The sequence below is a fragment of the Cervus canadensis genome, chromosome 27 (assembly GCF_019320065.1).
Source record: "Cervus canadensis isolate Bull #8, Minnesota chromosome 27, ASM1932006v1, whole genome shotgun sequence".
In the NCBI taxonomy this organism is placed as follows: Eukaryota; Metazoa; Chordata; class Mammalia; order Artiodactyla; family Cervidae; genus Cervus; species Cervus canadensis.
In genome coordinates this window covers 42,045,153-42,067,519 of record NC_057412.1, presented here as the reverse complement: position 1 = coordinate 42,067,519, position 22,367 = coordinate 42,045,153, and the positions used below count along the sequence as shown (strand labels likewise).

General features: G+C 42.3%; 1 protein-coding gene and 1 non-coding gene across 2 annotated transcripts; one reads left to right on the top strand and one right to left on the bottom strand.

Moving 5' to 3' along the window:
* Window positions 1-350: 350 nt before the first annotated feature.
* LOC122429026 lies at window positions 351-455 on the top strand. The gene has a single exon (XR_006265895.1). It is a non-coding gene; the product is annotated as a U6 spliceosomal RNA (small nuclear RNA).
* A 9,253-nt stretch (window positions 456-9,708) lies between these two features.
* NFKBIZ (NFKB inhibitor zeta) lies at window positions 9,709-20,947 on the bottom strand. Its single transcript, XM_043448875.1, has 12 exons — window positions 20,518-20,947; window positions 18,199-18,338; window positions 17,676-17,706; window positions 17,451-17,560; window positions 16,580-17,355; window positions 15,655-15,760; window positions 15,010-15,156; window positions 14,751-14,814; window positions 14,292-14,461; window positions 13,267-13,377; window positions 12,972-13,139; window positions 9,709-11,101 (listed from the first exon to the last, which is right to left on the bottom strand). Exons 1-12 carry the CDS (start codon window positions 20,804-20,806, stop codon window positions 11,048-11,050), a joined length of 2,166 nt encoding a protein of 721 aa, XP_043304810.1. The 5' UTR covers window positions 20,807-20,947; the 3' UTR covers window positions 9,709-11,047.
* Between the last annotated feature and the right edge of the window lie 1,420 nt (window positions 20,948-22,367).

Genomic DNA, 22,367 nt, shown 5'->3' with positions numbered 1-22,367 from the left:
ACTTCCTACAAAACAGCAGTCTTGCAGCAAACATAGAGAGAGTATTTACAGTGAACCAATGCTACTAACAGTCAGAGAGACTGTCCTAATCACCCTCCTCAAGCACCCTCCTGTAGGACCCTCTTATAGACTTTTTTGCTCAAGGATCTCTTATAGACTACTTTGAAAACATAGGCAATAGGCAAGATGGACTTTCTTTTCCTTAAAATTTTCCTACAGGAAGTGGGAAATTGATGGACAGGAGAAAGGGCACTGCTAAGCCTGTGCAGTGACCATGTGCGTTAAAACGAGTGCTTCAGCTTACTGGAACACCTCCCTTACTAATTTGGAGCCTCAGTAAGAATAGCAGGATGCTCACTTCAGCAGTACATACACAAAAACTGGAACAATACAGAAACGATTTTCATGGTCCTTGCACAAGGATGACACAAATTCATGTAGTGTTCTATGTATTTACATGTGGAATATTAAAAAAAAAAAAAAAAACTCATATAAAAAGAGAACAGATGTGTGGTTACCAGAGGCAAGAAATGGGAGGTAGGAGAACTGGGTGAAATCGGTCAAAGCTACAAACTTTCAGCTAAAAGATAAATAAGTAGTAAGGATGTAACGTACATCATGATGATTGTTGTTAACACTACTGTCTACTTGAATGTTGCTAAGCGCATACATCCCCAAAGTTCTTATCTCCAGATAAGAACTTGGTTTTGAGAAACCAAAAACTTTTGGTTTCCCAGGGAAACCAAAAACTTTATAACCATATGAGGCGATGGATGTTAAGTAAACCTACTGTGAGAGTCATTTCGCAACTTACATATGTCTAGTCATTATTCTGTACACTTTAAACTTATATAGTGCTGTATGCCAATTATACCCCAATGAAACTAAAACAAAAAAAAAAAGAGAGAGAGAGAGAGAGAGGAAGAACAGCAGGAAATGTGTAAAAGCTTACTACAAGCGCACAGTTCCACAGGTCAAAATTCTGGGTGGGCTTGGCTATATTCTCTGTACGGAGCTTCACAAGGACAAACTCAATAGTCAACTGGGATGAGCGCTTATCCGAAGGCTCTGAAGAAGAATCTGCTTCCAGGCTTATTCAGGTTGTTGGCAAAATCCACGTCCTTGGGCATGTGAACTGAGATCCCGCTTTCTTTCTGGATATCTAGGAACTACCTGAATTTCCTAGCTTGTAGGCACCTTCCTCTGTCTTCAAAGTAAATACCTGTGGGTTGAATCCTTCTTAGACTTAGAATCTCTCTGACTCCCTCTTCTGCGACCAGCCAAAGAAAACTCTACGCTTTTAAAGTGTTCAGGAGCACTAGGTGAACAGTCTCCCTAGTTTAAGGTCAACTGATTAGCAACCTTAATTACAACTGAAAAGTTAGTTTTGCCATCTAACATAATATAATCACAGGAGTAACGCCAGGGGCAGAGGTCATGGGCATCCAGAATTCTGTCTACCATACTGATGCTTCACTTGTCCGGCATTACTTACCTTCATTGTATCCCTAATGATAGCATTCATTCAAACATTTTAAAGATGTCTTTAAAAACAAATGCTGCTAGTCAGCGATTCAGAGTCTACTTTCCAGGTTACAATTATGAAGACTGGGATAACATTAAACATATCAGATTTAAGGTTATAGGAACTCAGTGTAAATTCCAAGAGTTCAGACATGAGAGAAGTCAGTATGACCTGGGGAAAGTTTCATAAAGGAAGTGGCAGTTAAGCGGAGCTTTCAAGGATGCACAGAATTTGGGTAGGCAAGAGCATGACTACAGACAGGAATAAACAAAGCCTCTGATGAACAGCAAGGAGACCCACCTGATAGCTTTTGGAGAATAACAGAAGATAAGGTTAGACAGTTGAGGGAAGTTAAAGTAAGATGGCTTTGTGAACCAGGACAAGAGTTTGCACCTGATTTAGTGAACAACGCTGAGCCTTTGAAAACTTTTTAAGTTTCTGTAAGAGTATACTAAATGGTTGAAAATTTGGGGACTGGTGAGAAAAATGAGATCAGAGAAAGAATAATTACAAAGCTATCAGGGACAAAAATTGCTGATCTATTAGATATACACACTGACTTTCTATGATGAGTGTAGTCGGCTTTAACATACTCCAGAAAAAAAATAAGGGGGAAGAATGGCAAAATACTTACAATTGGTGAAGCTTTCTGCCAGACATGAGTGTTCAATATAATATTCTCTCTACTTTTGAGCATATTTGAATTTTTCATAGTAAAATTATTTTTTAAGTCTATTGTAGTAATCCGGGAAAATCTAAACATGGGTGGTGGCAGGGAAGATAGAAAAAAATTGACTAATTCAATATACATTTGACCTTGATAACAGATTTGATATAACCATTGAGGGACGAAACAGAACTGACTCATTCTATAGCTTTGGAAACAGAATAATGGCATAAAAGAGAACTTGTAACTGTCTATAAATTCCTGAGCTTTAAACAATGCACTTCTCCGACTTGTATGATTGGAGTATGCATGGAAATTAATAAACAATGTAAGTTAAATTTCTGTCTATAGGTCTCTTTCTCTGTCTTCTGCACCACAGGAAAAAACTGGACAGATTTTTACCAAATTTAGAGGGTCTGTTTGGAAAAATCTACCTGTCTAATATAGCCCTATTTGCTCTATACAAAAAAATCATTTTGTGAGAACCTAGACGAGTTTCATTCAGTTATTTTTATTCTTAAAGTAATATAGTATATTATTTTTCAACTCCCTACAAGCTGAGTCCAGAAATCTACCTTTTTAAAAAGTTTTCCAGAAGTCTGGAAAGATTTGCATAGAACCCAAAAGGTTCAAATGCTTGCTTGTTTTCCCAAGTAATGTATTTAAAATTTTATTCAGATAGACATAAGAAATTACACCAGACAAAATTGCTGTCCTTAAGATTAATAATTCTCACTTCCATATATGCAAGAGCCTTTTAAAAAGGATAATTTTTTGACAATTTTAAAGTAACTCTGGAAGGAATACTTCTTGGGAATAGTGGGGGAGATAGACTTTTTAAAAAATGAATGAAAGTGATATCCAATGTAAAAAAACATTTGGAGCCAATCTGAAAAGACAGATCTCAGTGGGCAGGCTCGCACTGGGATAATCGCCTGAACTGAAGAAACTTAAGTGCAGAGTGAGGAGCGCTTCACCTGCAGGGCAGTGGGGTACCTGAGGCTTTCAGGAGAGCCAGTCAAGAGGGATCCCACACTTTCACGCAAGTACTTAAAGCTAAAATCCTGCCTGAGAAGAGACACTGGCTGCACACATAGAGAGAAGGCCGTGTGAATTAAGATACCACGAATTAAGAAAATAAACAGCAATTTCAAACTTACGCCCCAAATCAATTAAGTTAAGACATCTAGTAGAATTTCACAACCTGAAATTTGTACCTATCGTCAAGCCCAGAGATACTAAGCTGTTCCAACAAGAAATGCATGCTGGATCTAATTACCAAGTCCACAGAGCTACTGAAATCTTTCTTCAGATTAATAGGCAGAATCCTTTTCACTTAAAAAAAAATAATAGGCCTAAAAAAGTACATTTCAGCGGAACTTGGCCAAATGGATCAATATTTATTTTCTGAAACCATGGCTTTCCTTGAGTTGAGTCTTCACTTTCAGGTCTGCAGTTTCCAATGAGTGCCTACTCTGGTATTATCATTATAAGGTCAGTTGATCTAAAATACAGGCATTTTGTGATTATGTTGTTTCTCACATGGGCAACTCTAGGTAGTGTGATCCGAGGTGGAGAGTAGCAGGTTTATTCATACATGTGCCAGAGGGTAGAATGACTAATGATCGTCAGAGAAGATTTATTGTAAGTTTCAAACAATGAAAGTTCTTTAAATCATTACAATAATTTTTAGAATTTTATCTCGGTAATTATTTTATGGTTTCTATTAAAGTTTATCAATGGTAAATGAGGTTCCTGATCAATGCCAGGCGTTATAGGTAATAAATAAAATGGAGATGATGTATCATCCATTAAATCAATAATTATGTGGAAGAGATCCTCACAGATTCTGAAGACAAACTACAGGATTGCTCAAAAAGAGATATTCATCTTAATCACTTTGAGAGAAATAATAGCTAACAGAGAAGAATATAAACCTTCTTTCGATAGGTTAAACTTAGCACCCCACCCCCAAGAAAGATATAAACATCATAAACCTCAGAACCTATGACTATGATCTCAACTGGAAAAAGTCTTAGCACATGTAATTAAAGAATCTCAAAATGAGGTCATTACGGATTATCTATCTGGGCCTTAAATCCAATGACAAGTGTCCTTATAAGAGACACCCAGTGGAGAGCGCAGGGAGGGGAGGAGAAGTCCCTGTGAAGACGGAGGCGGGGATTGGAGTTACCCTGCCACCCACCAAGGAACGTGCGGGGCTGCCAGAAGCTGAAAGAGGTGAAGAAGGACTCTGCCCTACAGCCTTTGGAAAGAGCGTGGTTCTGAGAAACCTTGATTTCAGATGCCTGGCCACCAGAACGGTAAGAGAATAAATTTCTCTGTTCTGGTGACTTAAGCCACCAAGTTTGTACTTTGTTACACAGTCCTAGGAAACAAATACACCTAAGAATTAAAAGCCAGATGACCTCAGAAAAGTGTTTTCTGAGAGCAAAAAAAAAAAACCAGTTTAGCGGACTCCCAATCGCTCCTTCAAAGCTAGTTTCTATAACACAGGATCCAACACGTCTGACACATAGCAAGCATTCATCAATTTGCCACCTCATCCCCATAGGCATTTCAGCAACCCATTCTGTTACCACCATATAACTATCGCCCAGTCACAGCTACTCTCCAAAATCTGCATTTCCTAATTAATTTAGACTAAACTGGGCACTAGAATCATCTTCACTCGTACCTGCTGGAAGCCTTAAAAACCCTGGAGATTCTGTTCAAGTGTGTCTGGAGCGGGGCTGAGGTATGTGCGTGATTAACAAGCGTCATAAAAGATGCTGATGTCTTGGGAGGCAAAGACTGAAAGCTTGACAGCCTCACTGCCCATCAACAGAGGAATGGATAAAGAAAATGCAGTACATATATACAATGGAATGCTGTGTGTGTACTCAGTCGTGTCTGACTCTTTGCAAACCCACGGACTGTAACTTGCCAGGATCCTCTATGGAATTTTTCCAGGCAAGAATACTGGAGCGAGTTGCCATTTCCTCCTCCAGGGGATCTTACTGATGCAGGGATCAAACCCACATTTCTTGCATATCCTGCATTGGCAGACACAATGGATGATCACTCATCCATTAAAAAGAATGAAATAATGACATTTGCAACAACTTGGATGGATCTAGAGATGTCATACTGAGTGAAGTAAGTCAGACAGAGGAGAAATATTGTATGCAGCCCTTACTTATGGAATCTAAAAAGAAATGATACAAATGAAATTACTTACAAAACAGAGACTCACAGAAAACAAATTTATGGTTGCTAGGGGGAAGGATGTGGGTACAGGATAGGGAGTTTGGGATGGACATGTAAACCCTGCCGTATTTAAAGTGGATAATCAACCTGGACTTACTGCATATCTCAGGGAATTCTGCTCAGTGTTATGTGGCAGCCTGGATGGGAGGGGAGTCTGGGGGAGAATGGATACGTACGTATATGTGTGGCTGCTTTGTCTCTTTGCCGTTCACCTGAAACTATCACAACGCTGTTTGTTAACCGGCTGCACCCCAATACAAAACTAAAAGTTTAAAAACAAAAAAAGACTGAAACCCTGAACCTAGGGCATTTAGCAGCTGGGCTAGCTGCCTGGTACTCGTATCCCCAAATCTTCTTGGGCTTATAGACAAGGAGAATAGTGTGATGGAGGGACCAGGGGATAAGGGGTTGGAGGACAAAGGACACGTGTAAGAAAGCTAGACACACTTTGAGAGTGATCTCCACTTAGTCCTCCAGGAAATGTGCCATCCATGCGATGTCTCTGAGTCTACCCAGACACCAAGGGTGGAACGAGGGGGCTGAGAAGATAAAGCTAAACCAGACTTGGTGCACAGCTGAAGAAAAACGTCTTTCAGAATTAAATCATAAATGCCATATGAAAAAATGTCTGTACACTGAGGTATAAAATATAGAGAAAATATAAACTAAAAAGGAAGTCATGAAATTAAATTCGATTTAAGAAGTATTTATTTATTTATTTTTAAATTAGTTGGAGGCTAATTACTTCACATTTCAGTGGGTTTTGTCATACATTGATATGAATCATCCATGGATTTACACGTATTCCCCATCCGGATCCCCCCTCCCACCTCCCTCTCCACCCGATTCCTCTGGGTCTTCCCAGTGCACCAGGCCCGAGCACTTGTCTCATGCATCCCACCTGGGCTGGTGATCTGTTTCCCTATAGATAATATACATGCTATTCTCTCGAAACATCCCACCCTCGCCTTCTCCCACAGAGTCCAAAACTCTGTTCTGTACATCTGTGTCTCTTTTTCTGTTTTGCATATAGGGTTATCATTACCATCTTTCTAAATTCCATATATATGTGTTAGTATGCTGTAATGTTCTTTATCTTTCTGGCTCACTTCACTCTGTATAATGGGCTCCAGTTTCATCCATCTCATTAGAACTGATTCAAATGAATTCTTTTTAATGGCTGAGTAATATTCCATGGTGTATATGTACCACAGCTTCCTTATCCATTCGTCTGCTGATGGGCATCTAGGTTGCTTCCATGTCCTGGCTATTATAAACAGTGCTGCGATGAACATTGGGGTGCACGTGTCTCTTTCAGATCTGGTTTCCTCAGTGTGTATGCCCAGAAGTGGGATTGCTGGGGCATATGGCAGTTCTATTTCCAGTTTTTTAAGAAATCTCCACACTGTTCTCCATAGCGGCTGTACTAGTTTGCATTCCCACCAACAGTGTAAGAGGGTTCCCTTTTCTCCACACCCTCTCCAGCATTTATTGCTTGTAGACTTTTGGATAGCAGCCATCCTGACTGGCGTGTAATGGTACCTCATTGTGGTTTTGATTTGCATTTCTCTGATAATGAGTGATGTTGAGCATCTTTTCATGTGTTTGTTAGCCATCTGTATGTCTTCTTTGGAGAAATGTCTGTTTAGTTCTTTGGCCCATTTTTTGATTGGGTCATTTATTTTTCTGGAATTGAGCTGCAGGAGTTGCTTGTATATTTTTGAGATTAATCCTTTGTCTGTTTTTCATTTGCTATTATTTTCTCCCAATCTGAGGGCTGTCTTTTCACCTTACTTATAGTTTCCTTTAGTGCAAAAGCTTTTAAGTTTCATTAGGTCCCATTTGTTTAGTTTTGCTTTTATTTCCAATATTCTGGGAGGTGGGTCATAGAGGATCTTGCTGTGATTTATGTCGGAGAGTGTTTTGCCTATGTTCTCCTCTAGGAGTTTTATAGTTTCTGGTCTTACATTTAGATCTTTAATCCATTTTGAGTTTATTTTTGTGTATGGTGTTAGAAAGTGTTCTAGTTTCATTCTTTTACAAGTGGTTGACCAGTTTTCCCAGCACCACTTGTTAAAGAGGTTGTCTTTTTTCCATTGTATATCCTTGCCTCCTTTGTCAAAGATAAGGTGTCCATAGGTTCATGGATTTATCTCTGGGCTTTCTATTCTGTTCCATTGATCTATATTTCTGTCTTTGTGCCAGTACCATACTGTCTTGATGACTGTGGCTTTGTAGTAGAGTCTGAAGTCAGGCAGGTTGATTCCTCCAGTTCCATTCTTCTTTCTCAAGATTACTTTGGCTATTCGAGGTTTTTTGAACGTGTCCGACGTGTCAGATACTGTGCTGGGTGTGGAGCTTCTGATAAGGAGTAAGATGGCCCCTCCCCTCCCGTCAAGGACAAATCCTGGGCACTAGCAGGAAAACCAAACACCCAGTCATCTGGTTGCAACTAATGCATAAAGCCTCGTACCTGGGCCATATCTCAGAGAGACCAACAAGAACTTAGTCACTGAAGTCGGTTTCTCCCCTGGAGTCACGTTCAATACAGAGCTGATGTTATCAGAAAATGAGTCAGTGGTACTGAGTTCAAGAAGTTGACATTTACCAATGGTTAAAGGAATTTGATTTCGGTGTTGACCATCTGGTGATTCATGGGGTCGCAAAGAGTCAGACACAACTGAGCAACTGAACTGAACTGAGCTGAGAGGAATTTGAGGAAATTCTCCACTCCTGATTAAGTAAAAATACAGAAAGGATTTTAAATGTGACTGATTTGATTAACAAATAGAGCTGGAAGATTTGGTCTTTGATACTTCAGGGAATTCCTTAGTGAAACACCAAACTACAGTATTAGAATTAATCCCTTGCACAGGACTGATTTTTTTTTTTAAGAGTGCCAGGTATGCCATTTTTCATTAACGTATCAACATCATTGTTATGTTACACGGCTGAGTTAAGTTAGAAGTGTGATAGTCGTTAACTCATTAGTATTTTATGTTAGTACTTTATGTCTGGCTTGAAACACCAGTTCCCCCCAAAACCCATGAATCCCAAGCAGGATTGACATACCATCATTCACTCATTTAACCAGTGTAAGTTCCTACTCTATGCCAGGCACTTGGCTGGGCACTGAGGTTGCAGCAACGAGCTCGTAGTCTTGGCTTCCATGGGGGTCACTCTTTGAGGAACATTCCATCAAGAACCACCCTCTATACCCATAGAGCCGATATTTGATAATCAGTTACAGCACCCTCTCCTGCCAAAGCCCCTAGACTGCCTGAAGATCTTTCTCAATATGCTGTTCATATTACCAGTTAGAGGTAGAACACAAGATGAAACTTCTTGGCCATCCAAATAGCTTGGCTAGTCAAGCTACACTGAATCCCTTGTGGTTCCCCCAAACACTGCCTTGGTTCATGTCGTTTTCTGTTTCATTCTCCTCCCTCTCCGCTTGCATGAACATTCAAATTCAGCTCTTCTGAAAATACAGCTCAAATGCTCTACCTTGAAGTCTCCCTAGTTCTCCCCATTCAGATATGAAGTTTTTCTCTTTGAATCTTTATATTTCTTCCTCTTTTTGCTAATCAAGTACATGTCATGTCTCCTACATACGTATCTTAATTAAGAAATATGTCTTTGAATACCTCCTATTATCTATCAGACAGCGTTGCACGCACAGATACACACACTATCACATGCTTGCTAAGTACTGTTTCAGTTAATTAATTTGTGTTTATATGCACATCACATTCTCAAAGGAGGGTACTAGATCTAGAATGTATGTGCAGTGATTGACTGATGTTGACAGACATTGATGCGTTTGTTCTCACTGATCAAAATGACATGTTGGGAAAGGGAGGGAGCCCATTTACTGCTGTCCCCACATTTACATCTCCCAGAATGATCCTGGTAATCTCCAGATCGTTTTTTCTATGTTCCCACAAAATAAAGTATGAAAAACAGTCATAAAGACTTAATATTTTTTAACACATAAACTTCTAAATGATCAATAGTATCTAGTAAACATCCATGATATTTTCAGAACCTAGTAAATCTCTACTAATGAACTTGACAAAGAGCTTTTTCATGTTAAAGATTATATAAGTAGGAAACACACTCTGAAAAAAAAACCCAAATTAATATATATTGGCTCATTTAAAGGTTTAAGATTAGTGATTAACAGCTCTTTTCAACCTTGGGAAATATATATAAGGTCTAGGAAAAGAAAATTCACATCCTTAAGAACAGTATTATTCAATTAATGTTTATTTAAAGCAATGCATGAGTATTTCCATTGTGAATGGACAGATTCACATAACAGCCATACTTTCAGATACCAAATAACCATAACTAACTTTTGTCCACAAGACATACTGGGTCAAACAATGTGATCGATCCAAAGGTTATCTATTTTAAAAGGATTTAAGTACTTAACTACAAAGATGATTAGTCAGTCAATTGCTTATGACACTTCTCATTTAAAAGAAAAAAAGATAGAGGTTTTTCATAAATCAAATTTATTACAAAGAATTAATGTGCAATCAAAGCCAAATATGTTACTCAGAGTATGCAAGAGATAAGCAAAATAATATTAATATAATTCAAGTTACTGAAAAACATTTTTTTCTGAATGGTAATATAGAACATCTTGGTGCATTATCATTATCTGACAACAGAAAACCAGTAAAACATGTTTCAACATTGACTTTCTGTTGTTCTTATAAAGTCAAAACAAAAATTCCAACAGAGCAGGAAGTCAAAATTCTAGAAAGTGAGTCTTAAAGAGGTGTTCTCTTTAACAGCATGCAGTTCCCTACAAATAATATATCTCATCTGAAAGCATGTTTACAAGCCAGAGTTCTGCCAGCCACTAAGCGAACAATTCTCCGTTTCATCTACAGAGGTGGTGCTCACACAGCTCCTTTGAAGGCAAATAATTTTTAAAAACAGTGAAAATCCACTTGTTTTTTTTCTATTTTATTGATTTACACATTTCAAATGTGGTCATGTTAATGACCATATATGTAAAATATTTTAAAAGACAAAAATAACAATTATATACAGTCTTCAAAGATCAAACTTTAACCATGGTACCTTTCATCCAGTCCAGTTACTACAGAGACTTTCCAACACCGGTAACCATCAGGTACTGTATGTATCAGGCCAAACGAAGCCTCAAGGCTATGTCCAGATTTACCTTTTAACTTTCAAATGCTTTCATTTTTCTTCAAAAAAAAAGTTAACGATTCTCCTTTTAAACTGGCGATAGCTACATGAGTAGTACCTGATACCACAAATCAGGGCCAAAAAGCTACTGTTAATTGAAGTCGATTTTACCATAATTAAATTCAGATGTCCAGATCCCAGATACCTGGGCATGAAATATTAAAATCTGCCAAGAGGAATTAGGTATTTTTCTCCTTTTCTTTTAACATAACCCACTATATAATAGTGAACTAAATATGTTTGTTTCATAGAAACAACTTACATTTGCCAATACAAAGCAAATGGTCTATGTACAGATACAATAGGACTGCCTAACTGACAGTGAGTATTGCCGACCAGGCTCCAAGCCCACGGAGCTAATACGGTGGAGCTCTCTGCTGAATGGACTTTCCCTTCAGGATACGTCGGATCTGGAAAGGAAACCAACAGGATTTGTGAGGTTTCTTTTTTACAATCAAAGTACCACCTCTTCAGAGTTTCTTTCCTTTCTTCTATATGTAACTCCTGCCTACTTATAAGTAAGTGTATGAAGAAATACCCAACAGTATGTGTCAAGATTTTAAGGGGACTTGAAAAAAAAAAATACTACAACTTCTTTTAAGGTTTACTACAGGTCTCCTATAGTGATCTTTGAGTACCAGAAAGTAAAGCATCTCCATGAAAAAAATTATCTGAAGCTGAACATCTCCAACTGTTTTTAACAAAGACCTATATTCCTTTCCTAATCTTCTGTTATTTGTGAGAACATGTAAAACAAGGCAGTAATCATGATTATAATATCTCACCTACCTTGATGTCAGCCTCAACTAAGAACCCAGAGTCTTTCTTACAGAAATAAGTAAATTATAATGTCCTTCGAGTCAAGATAGCTATCAAGATAGCCAAGAATGAAAGCATCTGAGCATGACTATATGGATCACAGGAAAGCCCCTAGGCTCACTGAGAGTCTAATCATTGATTTTATACCCCAGCCTGACAAATTTTATCATGTCTCTCAGCCCACAGGAGATCAGAAGCAACAAATCAAAAGAAAGAAGATTGGAGTGAGGGATGCAATTGATAGCTACCAAAAGGAGACACAATGACTGTAGTCTGACAATAAAAGCAAAGGAAAAGATCCTCTCTCCAAACAGAGAGAAACAAAAATACAAAAGCAGAAAGAATAATCATCTGAGAACATGTATTTAGCAAAGAGTTAAGCAACTTTGCATGCTCGATACTCCCTTAGAACATCACTCTATGAATGCACATCACAAACAGTGAAGCAGAAGGTAACACTTAGGACTCTGTCATTTACTATTTAAGGATGGTTCCTGTGCCTGGAACCACTCTGAATCTCATTCTTTCCAGTTTAACCTTCATCCTGCAAAGTTTTCCTAACTATTAGGTGGTATGATATACCACTACAAGTTATCAAGAGATAACTCTACAAGTTATCAAGAGATTTGTTTTCAGCTATCAAGAAATCTACAAATATGAGTTACCAAAACATTGTGGCCACAATGAGAGCTGTAAATCAAAGAAAAGGCTAAATTGCATTCCATGTATTTTATTTTGTGATTATTACAATATATTATGACCTACAGCCACAATCACCTCATTTCCTCCAGGGGAAAAGTCTCATCAAAAACCTTTTAAGTTCTTAAAGAGTCAGCTCTTATTATCAGGAAAAGTTAAGTCATATGAAACTGTTCAATCTCCAAATGTAATATAGAATCATATGATAAGTAAAGCATAATTCTATTTAAAGTATAAACTATTTCTAGGTTCAAAATTACATAAATAACTTTCCCACTTTTTACTTAGGATCAGTTAGCAGACAGAAATCATTGTTAACAGCTAATGTTTACTGAGCACTCAGGTGTCTGGAAGTATTCTGAACACTCTACAGATACTGACTCATCTAATACCCACACTATTTGAAGGTTCATCACTTACTCACAAAACTAGTTTCTATCTCCTTAGTGTCTACAGGAACCTTGCTTCCTCCTCTTTCATCAACTGCCAGACGTCAAACCATTCTGACTTAGTTCAAACCTAAGTTTGTATCTTGGAAGAAAAGGAAAGACTGCCTGACTCCTAAGCATTTGGGGTCCACGGATACGCCCTTAAACGTCTTACTCTTCCTTTGGAAACAAAGCAGTTGACTCCAAAGGGCAACGACGACAACTGCTGAGACGCACGTGCCGACAGAGGCCACCTGAAGACTGCCAGCTGGCCCACCGCCCTTACGCTTCAGGACAGCGCCTGCAAGTACGTCTTTCCCTTCTGGGCCCTCACCTGCTCTCCCACAGGGCCATCAGGAACCAAATGCACTGGCTGTTCGTTCTCCAAGTTCCGAGTACTTGGGTCTGCTCCCTTCCGCATCAACAGGCGGACTGCATCCAGCTGCGTCACCCGATACTGCAGGCTGGCGGCGACATGGAGGGCGGTGTTCCCATTGTAAGCCTGAAGACCAAGAGAAAGGACACCCGTGAGGATGGGAGACTTTCACAAAAGCAGCTCAAAAGCCTGAAGAATGTATAAAGAAGGTCATTCCAACTCTCGTGCAGCTCTCGAGTATTCCTAAAAGTACCTTTGCATTCACAAAAGACAGGCAGCTGGGCAGTTCCAAAAACAGGCGAATGAGTTCCAGGTTTGCTTCTTCAGCTGCCAGATGCAGGGCTGTACGGCCACTTTTACGGTCCTTGTCAAAGACAAGAGGCGGAAGAAAATGAACATCTTGACACCACACCCTAGACACGCGCTTCTCACCCAGTCTCGCCTACGTCTGACTCACCCGTGGAGACTCCCTTGAAGTCAGCCCTTCTGCACAAACCCTTCTTTCATCCCAAGCTCCAGGAAATCTCATTTCTCCTTTGAAATTCCCTTGCATTTGCCTACATGCCTCTTATCACATCTACCCTTCTACACCAGGTGCCATAAAATGTAGAAACAGACTACACTGTTTTATCGAGTGCAGTAATATAGTACAAGAAACCATTTACTGCGTTATCTGCCTGTGTTTCCAGGTGGCCATCCTGTAGACTTATAGTTAGCTATCTCTCTCACCATTTCTACTAGACAGTAAGCTCCCCAAGGACCCAAGGGGCTTATGATTTAGGCATCTTCCCGTAGAGCCCCTAACTCTGTGTCTTGCACACAGCAGATATTCAGTAAAAAAACCTCAGATTTAAAGATAACAAAATATTTTCCAGTTTAAAACAACAGAAGATTAAGTCCAGATTCCACAACAATGACGAAACCCCTACGAAATGCAATGCCTTTATTATCTGTGTATGACAACTGAAGCCAAGATGAAAGTATCAGTTTCAAGCATATTCTTTTCCTTTCAAATAAAAACAAATTCATTGCACAGCTGAATGATTTTCTGAATGAGAAGCCATAGATTAAACACAAATCAAGAAAGCAAATGAGGTGACCTTTTAAAATCTAAGCTCCTTAACTATCCATACATTGCTACTCACTCCATTAATTTTTTAAAAAGGTGGGGGGAGAAAATAAAAAGAGGAAAAAGTTTTAATCTCTACTTGGGAACAAGCTCTTCTGCTATAACCACTTCTCTCCCACATCCATGTCTAAACTCTTCTGTGAATTTACCTTAGCTTCCACTGCTGCTCCCATTTGAATCAGACACTTAATTGTATCAACTAGACTTTTATTCTTCAGCAAAAGCTCCTGAACTTCAGGTGAGTGGGGCTGTTGATTTCTCTGGAGTTCATGCACCACAGCATTGTGGGCTAAGACTGCGCAGTGTAGAGGGGTCAGGCCTAGAAAAAAGTTTAAGAAAGCAGAGGTCAAGCCTCCCATCAACTCTTTTAGTTGTTCTGTAATTACTCACCTTGGGGGTAGCATCTATGTGACCTGTGTATGGGCTCCACAAGAACCACTAGGGAAATCTGAGGATTTCCTCCATTGGGTCTTAGCGCTAACTTTATCTGTAGAATATCCGGGCTTTCATTAACTCCCTTCCTTCTTGGTATTGAACTTAATGCCCTTGGAACTACAGGGCCCCGCTCTCTGAATGCTTCTTCACCCAGTAACATGCCCACTGCTTACCATCATAGTTAGTTGCCTCCAGATCCACAAACTGGTTGCTCCCTGCTGCTCCCTTCTGAATTGCCTGCAGGATTTAAAAGTAGACTTTTAACTCAGCACAAGACAAGTGCTCCCAAATACTTATCTACAAGTGTCCCAAGAAAGGAACAGGTCCACTCAGAAGACAGTATTGCAACAGGCAACCTGCACCCAGCTTCTGGTTTCTAAGCCCTGCCTCTGTGGCCCTGTGGTCACGGGGGCCTGGCTTGCTGCCTCTTACCTGAAGCACCTGGGAGTGGCCCTTCTCGGCACACACGTGGAGGGGCGTCCTCCCCCAGCAGTCGGTGGTGTTCACCTGCGCCCCGAGGGTCACAAGATCCTGCACAATGAGGTGTTGATTGGCGGCCACTCCCACCTGGAAGGCACTCTGCGGACGTGCAGAGGGAAAAAAATAGATGTTTTGAAAATTATAAAACTATCACAACAAGGAATATGAACCTAAACTAGGACTGAAGGGGAAAAGACCCACATAGAAAAAATAAATCCTATTAATAAGCTGTAGGATACTGTAATACAAGGAAACTAAAATAAGCTTAGGGTGAGGCTTTATTACACCTCCTTAAGTCTCTGGTCAAATGACTACAAAGTTAACGTTAATAACTTCAAGGTTGGCAGTGACAAAGTCAACATCCCAAAGTTAATATTAACTCAACTCTTTTGGTCTGGAACTCTGAAATAATCTACACTGGAATATGAAACCAGCTATCATCTTGACCACACCTTTGCCATGTCCCTCTGTTGAGATCCTTACCTGGGGGAGGGGAGGAAGGCTCAAGAAGTACTGAAGCCTCCTGTAAAGACTTCAGTACATTGAAAGCAATTTTCCTCCAGTTAAAAAATTAATTAAAAAAGAAAACATCCTCACCTGTCCATTGTGCTCTTTAATATCTAGCATGTGAAGCGCATTCATCTTTCTTGCAAGGACATAGGAAAGAGCCCTTCTCCCTTGGGCAACAGCAATATGCAGGAACCTGGGGGAAAGAAAAGGAAAAGAGGTAAATTATTTCTGATTTCACTGAGCTCATCTTTTAAAAAAAATTCTTCCTTTAGCCCCTTTCTTGATGTGCTGGTATACTCAAATGAAACAGCTGCTACTATTGCTGTCCCGTTGCTAAATTGTGTCCGACTCTTTGTGACCCCATGGACAGCAGCTTGCCGGGCTTATCTATCCTTCACTATCTCCTGAACCCCATAAACAGCATGAAAAACGAAACAGTACAGAGCATAATTTGTCTTTTCTGCTATGCTGACAATACCCATCTGTGTTACAAGATGAAGTAGGTTACCAGAAAGAAGTACGCCAAGTACCATGTTGATTGCATTAAATCCAACATTTTTAATGTTCATAAAATCCCAATGGGGAAGATAGTACCATTTTACATGCCCAGAAACTAAAGTACAGAGAGCTTAAACAATTTGCCCAGGTTCACAAAGATGTGAGGACAGATCCGTAATCAACCTACAAATCAACTCACGGTTGATCATGACCAACCAACTATGATCTAACTGACTGCTCTACAGACATAATCTGTGCTAATCTTTCAAAATCAAAGAGGCCAAATACATTTTTATTAATTTGGAACAGGTAATTTGTTCAACCAGGAAAAAAAAAAAAAAAACAATCCATAAAGAAAACTCTTCATTGAAATATGAGCTATCGTTCTGCCTCCACTAGTCAACTAGATTAGCCAATCACTTACTCAGACCTAAGTTGGCATACCCCTGTGCCCACCTTGGCCAACAACCAAGGCTTACCAAATTAGGTCAGTGACATAAAAGGATACACTTACGTGTCACCATCTGCATCCTTTGAAAGAAACTGGTCTTGGGAGATATTCGCCAATTTGTTTTCTTCCTGCTCTACTTGCCACTGAAAAAATGATTTCCCTAACTGTGTGGTGTTCATTGGATTTCCGCCAAGGTTCGGGAAGGGCAGCGGCGTGCTTAAAGGGGCAGAGCCTGCATCCGGCCTTGCCAGGGCCTCACAGGCGCCTGGTGGCATCAGGTTGAAATTCTGTAGGTGGGTGTCAATTGGCTGCTGAACGCTGGGAACAGTCTGAGGGGGAATGGCAATATTCTCAGATTCCCGGGGATCACTTAGGAGGGGTGCAAAACTCTGGTCCAGGCAGAACTGTGGTTCCCGACCAAACAAGTGTGGCTCATAGCTGGGGGACTGGGCAGTTCTGGAATAAGGGCTGTATTCCAGGGCTGGACCGTGGGCGTAGTGCTGGGCCGGCGGCTGCACGCTCGGGTTCTGTGGTGAATACTGGTACACGGGAGCCTGATCCATCACGTGTGGGGAGCTGCCGACTTGGAAGGGCTGGTATTTCTGAGGTGGAGAGAAGACCGGCCCTCTGTGGAGCTCCTGACACTGCTCGTGGGGGGACCCCTGAGGGACCTCCACGGGGCTCATCCAGCTAACTTGGACAGTGTTTAGGGAGACCGGGCTGCATTCGTTCTTGATGTTGATAATGTTCTGAAGCAGATCGGCACAGCTGTCCTGCTTGGAATCGCTGTGATGGACATCTTCCATGCTCTCCGCGGGTGTGGGTGTTTGAGGCGGTGTCTGGAAAGCAAGAAAAAGGAAGTTGCACATTCTCTTCCAAAATTATTCCAAAAATAATTTCTGAAGGGTATTCAGAGGAAAACAGTGAGACATACCAAAAACTGGGTATGTAACAAGGCTGATCTTTTGCAAGCTGGTCCATCAGACAGAGGATCAGAGCCTTTCCTTTTCCCACTATATGATACTGTGTTCTTCACTTCTGTACCTGAGAAAGGAACATGGAATCTGTGACCATTTTACTTCACAAAATTTTGCCCCTATCACAGTGTACTATTTTACCCTAGAGCCTCCATAATATTATAAATAGAGGTAACCCTTACCTGTGAATTGCTCTCTGTTCACACCTTGGTTCTATAAGGGAAAAAAACGTTTCCAATTTAGTGTGTGATAAATGGTTTCCTGATTAACATGTATCAATAAACAGATATCTCTACCACTCTTTGTGGTTTGCCATGAACCTATGCTACATCATTCTAACAGTATTTCTTTTCTATGTTAATTTCCATCCGACCTTACAACTTCCCCCATTTGCATTTTCACCTCATTCAACTTGGGTCAAGATAAAATTAATAAGGCCACTTAAGTTTTCCCTTTCTAATCAAAATGTTCCATTTAACTGAACCACATTAATTTCCTTGCCCCTAACTTGCCTTCATTTACACATTCATTAAATCTCTCTTGCACACATGCCAAGTGCCCAGCGCTGGGCCCAGCGACAGGAATCTAGCAGAGAGCAGGACAAACATGCTCTCTGTCCTTTGTGCTCTGTGGTCTATGAAAGTAATAACCCTAACAGACTGACCCCCTGCCACCCAACCCAAAACAAATAAGATTAGGTGCCACCTTAAAATCATCGACAGCTTGTCCGGAAGCCTTCTGTTTATGACTTCGGATGTGCAACAGGAGTTCCTTCACCGAGTTCTTCACACGAACACCTTGAAAGGGTCCTCTCTGCTGCCTTACAACCCCCATATGGGGCTCAACTGATAAAAACAAAAACATATCCCAAGTGAGTGTCTTCAAAGACATGAATATTAGTAACTTCAAACGCACAGCTGTCCAACGTGATAAAGTTCCCAACTGACAGACCACAAAGCCTCTTCAATTCACCCCGGCCAATGACCTTGAAATGTCAGCCCCCAGCCCTACTGAAGGATTCTACGTTGCCTGATACCTTTCCCCACCAGGCACCCTAAGGAATTAAAGCTCATAAAAATGTCATTTCAGGGGTCCCCAGAAACAAGGGATAAACCCAAATTAGTTCTCTGTCTCTCAGCCCTAAATACGCATGAGAGAGGACTGCAGATTTTGCCACCCTGACTCTCGTAAATCTGTAATTATTCTAGATTTTTTAAAAACCTGGAAGAGCAAAAAAAAGAAAAGAAAAGAAAAAAAAAACCTGGGAGAGCAATGGCTAAATGATGAATTTTTAGCTTTCCAAACCAAAGGGTTTCTGTCCACACAGAAATTTTAAAAGTCTATCAATTCCACTCACCTAAGAAGGCACAAAACAATTTACCAAAGCCTAACAATTAATAATGTCTTAGTTTATTACTTCCCTCAGTTCAGCTATGCCAAGAAAGCTGCTTTAAATTCACTAAGCTTAAACACATTTTCATATACACACACAGGATTTCCCCTCACCGACTGTTTACGGAATTGCTCACAGAGGCCTTCTAAGTAAAAAGGAAATAATCTCATTTCATATTTAAGCTTCAAATACACTTTAAAACGTAGCACATGAGTAGAGCATTCCACTCTGACCTCTACCATGTCACAACCTCTTGGGATGAGCTGAACAGAGTAAACACACACAGATCAGGAAATGAATAATTCAGCAATTACACCGAGAGCAGAAAAAATAAAATGGGACAAAAAACAAGGCATAATTTAAACATATATATATGTGTGTGTAATCAAACATATGAGAGAAACAACTCAATGATAGGGTAAATTAAACAGCCAGCTTTACGTTTAAGTCCGGAAATACTTTGCCAGAATCTAACACAGCATCTCTCTGGAATGACACAGTTAAAAATTCAACGTCACAAGGAGAAAAATTCAGTTTCAGAAATCCCCTATGGTAAACCAAAGAACTAGTAAAATAGTTTCAGCCAGATGAAGGCCAAATGAGGAGGGGGGAAAAGGTTTACATAAACATACAATTTTAGCATTTACTGCACACTCAAAATACAGAAAGCATTTATAAAGTCGAGTGGTTTGAATCACTTTTTTAAATGAAAATGACAAATCACACTTTAAAACGCAACCAAAACAGGAATGGCTAGCAGCGGGGAACACCTGAAAGGGAACGTTCTTTAAAACATGCTGATTACATTTTCCAAAATGTGAGATTTATCTAGACGTTCTTTGGTTTACCCACAGTGGCATCCTGTTTTCCCCCAAATTATGCAACTCCGTTCATTAAGAAAAGAAACGAACAATTCACAGCGGACGACCGGAAACATTACGCCTTTCTCTGCTACATACAACTCAACCACTCTAAAGCACAGAAAACAAAAACAAGACCGCAGAAATTCGGGGCAGGCTTCGGAAAATCAAACTCGAGGTGTACGTTGGTTTTCAGCCCAGCTTCGTCTCACATCTTGATAATATCCGTTTCTTTTCTTTATAAAGTCCTTCTACGTAAAAATTTTCACAAATAACGTACGTAGTAAGAAATAAATCAAGACCTTCAACCTTGCACTCAAACCCTTATCGCCCGCTACAGCCTTTCACTAAAACAGCCATGAGAAAAAGGTACACCTACATCGGCTCCAAAACCTCGCCAGAGTATGTGGATTATAGCTTAATAAAGGTGTTTTTTAAAAGAAGAAAACAAAGAGAAAAGCCAACGTGGCCCATTTCTACACCCCCCATATCAGAGCCGTGTGTTTCCAGCTAACAGGCCAGCCGATGGCAGCCGGATTTCACAGACGGTCAAAGGGCATCGAGGGATATTAAACGCCCAGCACAGGGCAAGGCATCCAGTCGTGGCCTAAGAATGACGACCAGTGTGATCATGTACCGCCGCTAAGGCAGGCGCAGAACCCCCGCTAAACTCTGGCCGGGGTACTTCACAGCCGGGCAGCCCAGACCACCCCCCTCCCCGGGCGTGGGCCGACGGGGTCCGGGGGTCGCCCCGCCGGGGCCGGTGGGTACCTTGCAGCCGCTCGGCGCGGGCGCCGCCTCTCGGCCGGGACTCGACCGCCCCGCAGGAGGACACGGACGAGGCGGAGGAGAAGTCGGAGGAGTCAGAGCCGGGCGAGCCTGGCGCCGAGGGCCCAGACGCCGAGCAGCCCCCGTCGCAGGCGCCGGGGGCGGCGGCGGGCGGCGACGGGCCGCAGAAGTAGGCCAGGTTGAGCGGGCTGGTCATGAGGCCGCAGTCGCCGGCCGCGTCCAGCAGCCCCTCTCCGCCGCGGCTGTCGTCCAGCAGCTTGTCCACGATCATGCTCCCGGGCTCGGCGCTCGGGGACCCCAAACAGCTGCGCCCCTGGCTCGCTGCGCGCGGCTGCCTCCCGCTTGTGGCTATGGCACTAGCTCCGACGGGGTCGGGATGTCGGCGAGAGGACGGCGCGGGCACGGGCGCGGACCCGGAGCGCCCCACTATTTAACCGGCGTTCGAGCCCAGGGGCGGAGAGACGGGGGTCCCCGCCTCGCCGGCCTCCCGCGTCCCGCGGGGCTATTGGCGGCGTCGGGACCGCCTCCCGGCCCCTCCTCCGGATGCGCCCGGTTTCCAGTAAAATGTACAGGATGAAGCAATGTGTGCCCTCCGCCCTCGCCCCGCCCGCCCGGCCCCGCCCAGCCCGGCCGGTTGTTTTCCTGCCCTTCACCTAGAAACCCGGCCGGGGGGCCGTCTCCCGCCTTCCGGCCCGCGTCCCCTGCCCTGGGGCCCCCCGCCCGGGCCGCCCGCCGAGAGATGCCCGGACCGGCTCTGCCTCGGCGCGCCCCCAGCCCGGCCTCGGCGCCGGGGAAGAGGGCGCGCGACGTGGGCCTGGCCCGCAAAGGCGGGCTAAGAGGCAGGAGGCGGCGTTGGGAACTGGTCGGCCCGGTTCCGCGGAGTAGGAAGTGCCGGCAGAAACGCGCCACGCAGCCCTCCCGCCGCCCAGCGCCCGACCCCGCGCCAACCCCGCGCCAGCCCCAACCCCGGCGCCGCCGGGAGGTGCACACGGGCCCGCCTCTGCCCAACTTAGTAAGCGTTTGCCAACATGCCTTTTGGCCGGGTCTCCAATCCCAAACGGAAAGAGATGTTGAAGCCATTTTTCTGTCCTCAAATTATAATCTGGGCAACATTTTTGGTGCCGACTGGGAATAAAAAGCATTGGCCTACACCCCTGTATCCTTCAATCCTGAGACACAGACGTCTTAGCAGAGTGATAAATATACACGCCTGTATCTGTCTGTATTTACATTTATGCTGCCTAAGTGTCCACTGTGTCGGATAAACACAGGAACTTTGCTGTTTCCTGTCTTAAAAATACTTCAGTGGAGTTACACAGCTTTTTTTGTGTGTGCTGCTCTGAGGCACTCAGTCGTGGATGACTCTTTGGGACTCTATGGACTGCATCCCACCATGCGCCTCTGTCCATGGGAATTCCCCAGGCAAGAATGCTGGAGTGGGCAGCCGTTCCCTTCTCCAGTGGCTCTTCCCAACCCAGGGATCGAACCCAGGTCTCCCTCATTACAGGTGGATTCTTTACCAACTGAGCCGCCCAGGAAGCCCAAGAATACTCGAGTGGGTAATCTATTCCTCCTCCATGGGAATCTTCCCAACCCAGGAACTGAACCCAGGTCTCCCTCATCTCAGGCAGATTCTGTACCGACTGAGCCACCGAGGAAGCCCAATTTTTTTTTTTTAATTGAAGTCCAATTACTTGCTAAAACCGTGGCTAGGCGTTAGTGGAAACAAAAGATGAATGAGTGTGTCTGACCTTTCAAGTACATTATAATCCTGAAAGAATGATAAGGTAAGTACACACTATATTAAAAAAAAAACTGATTATGGTTAAATA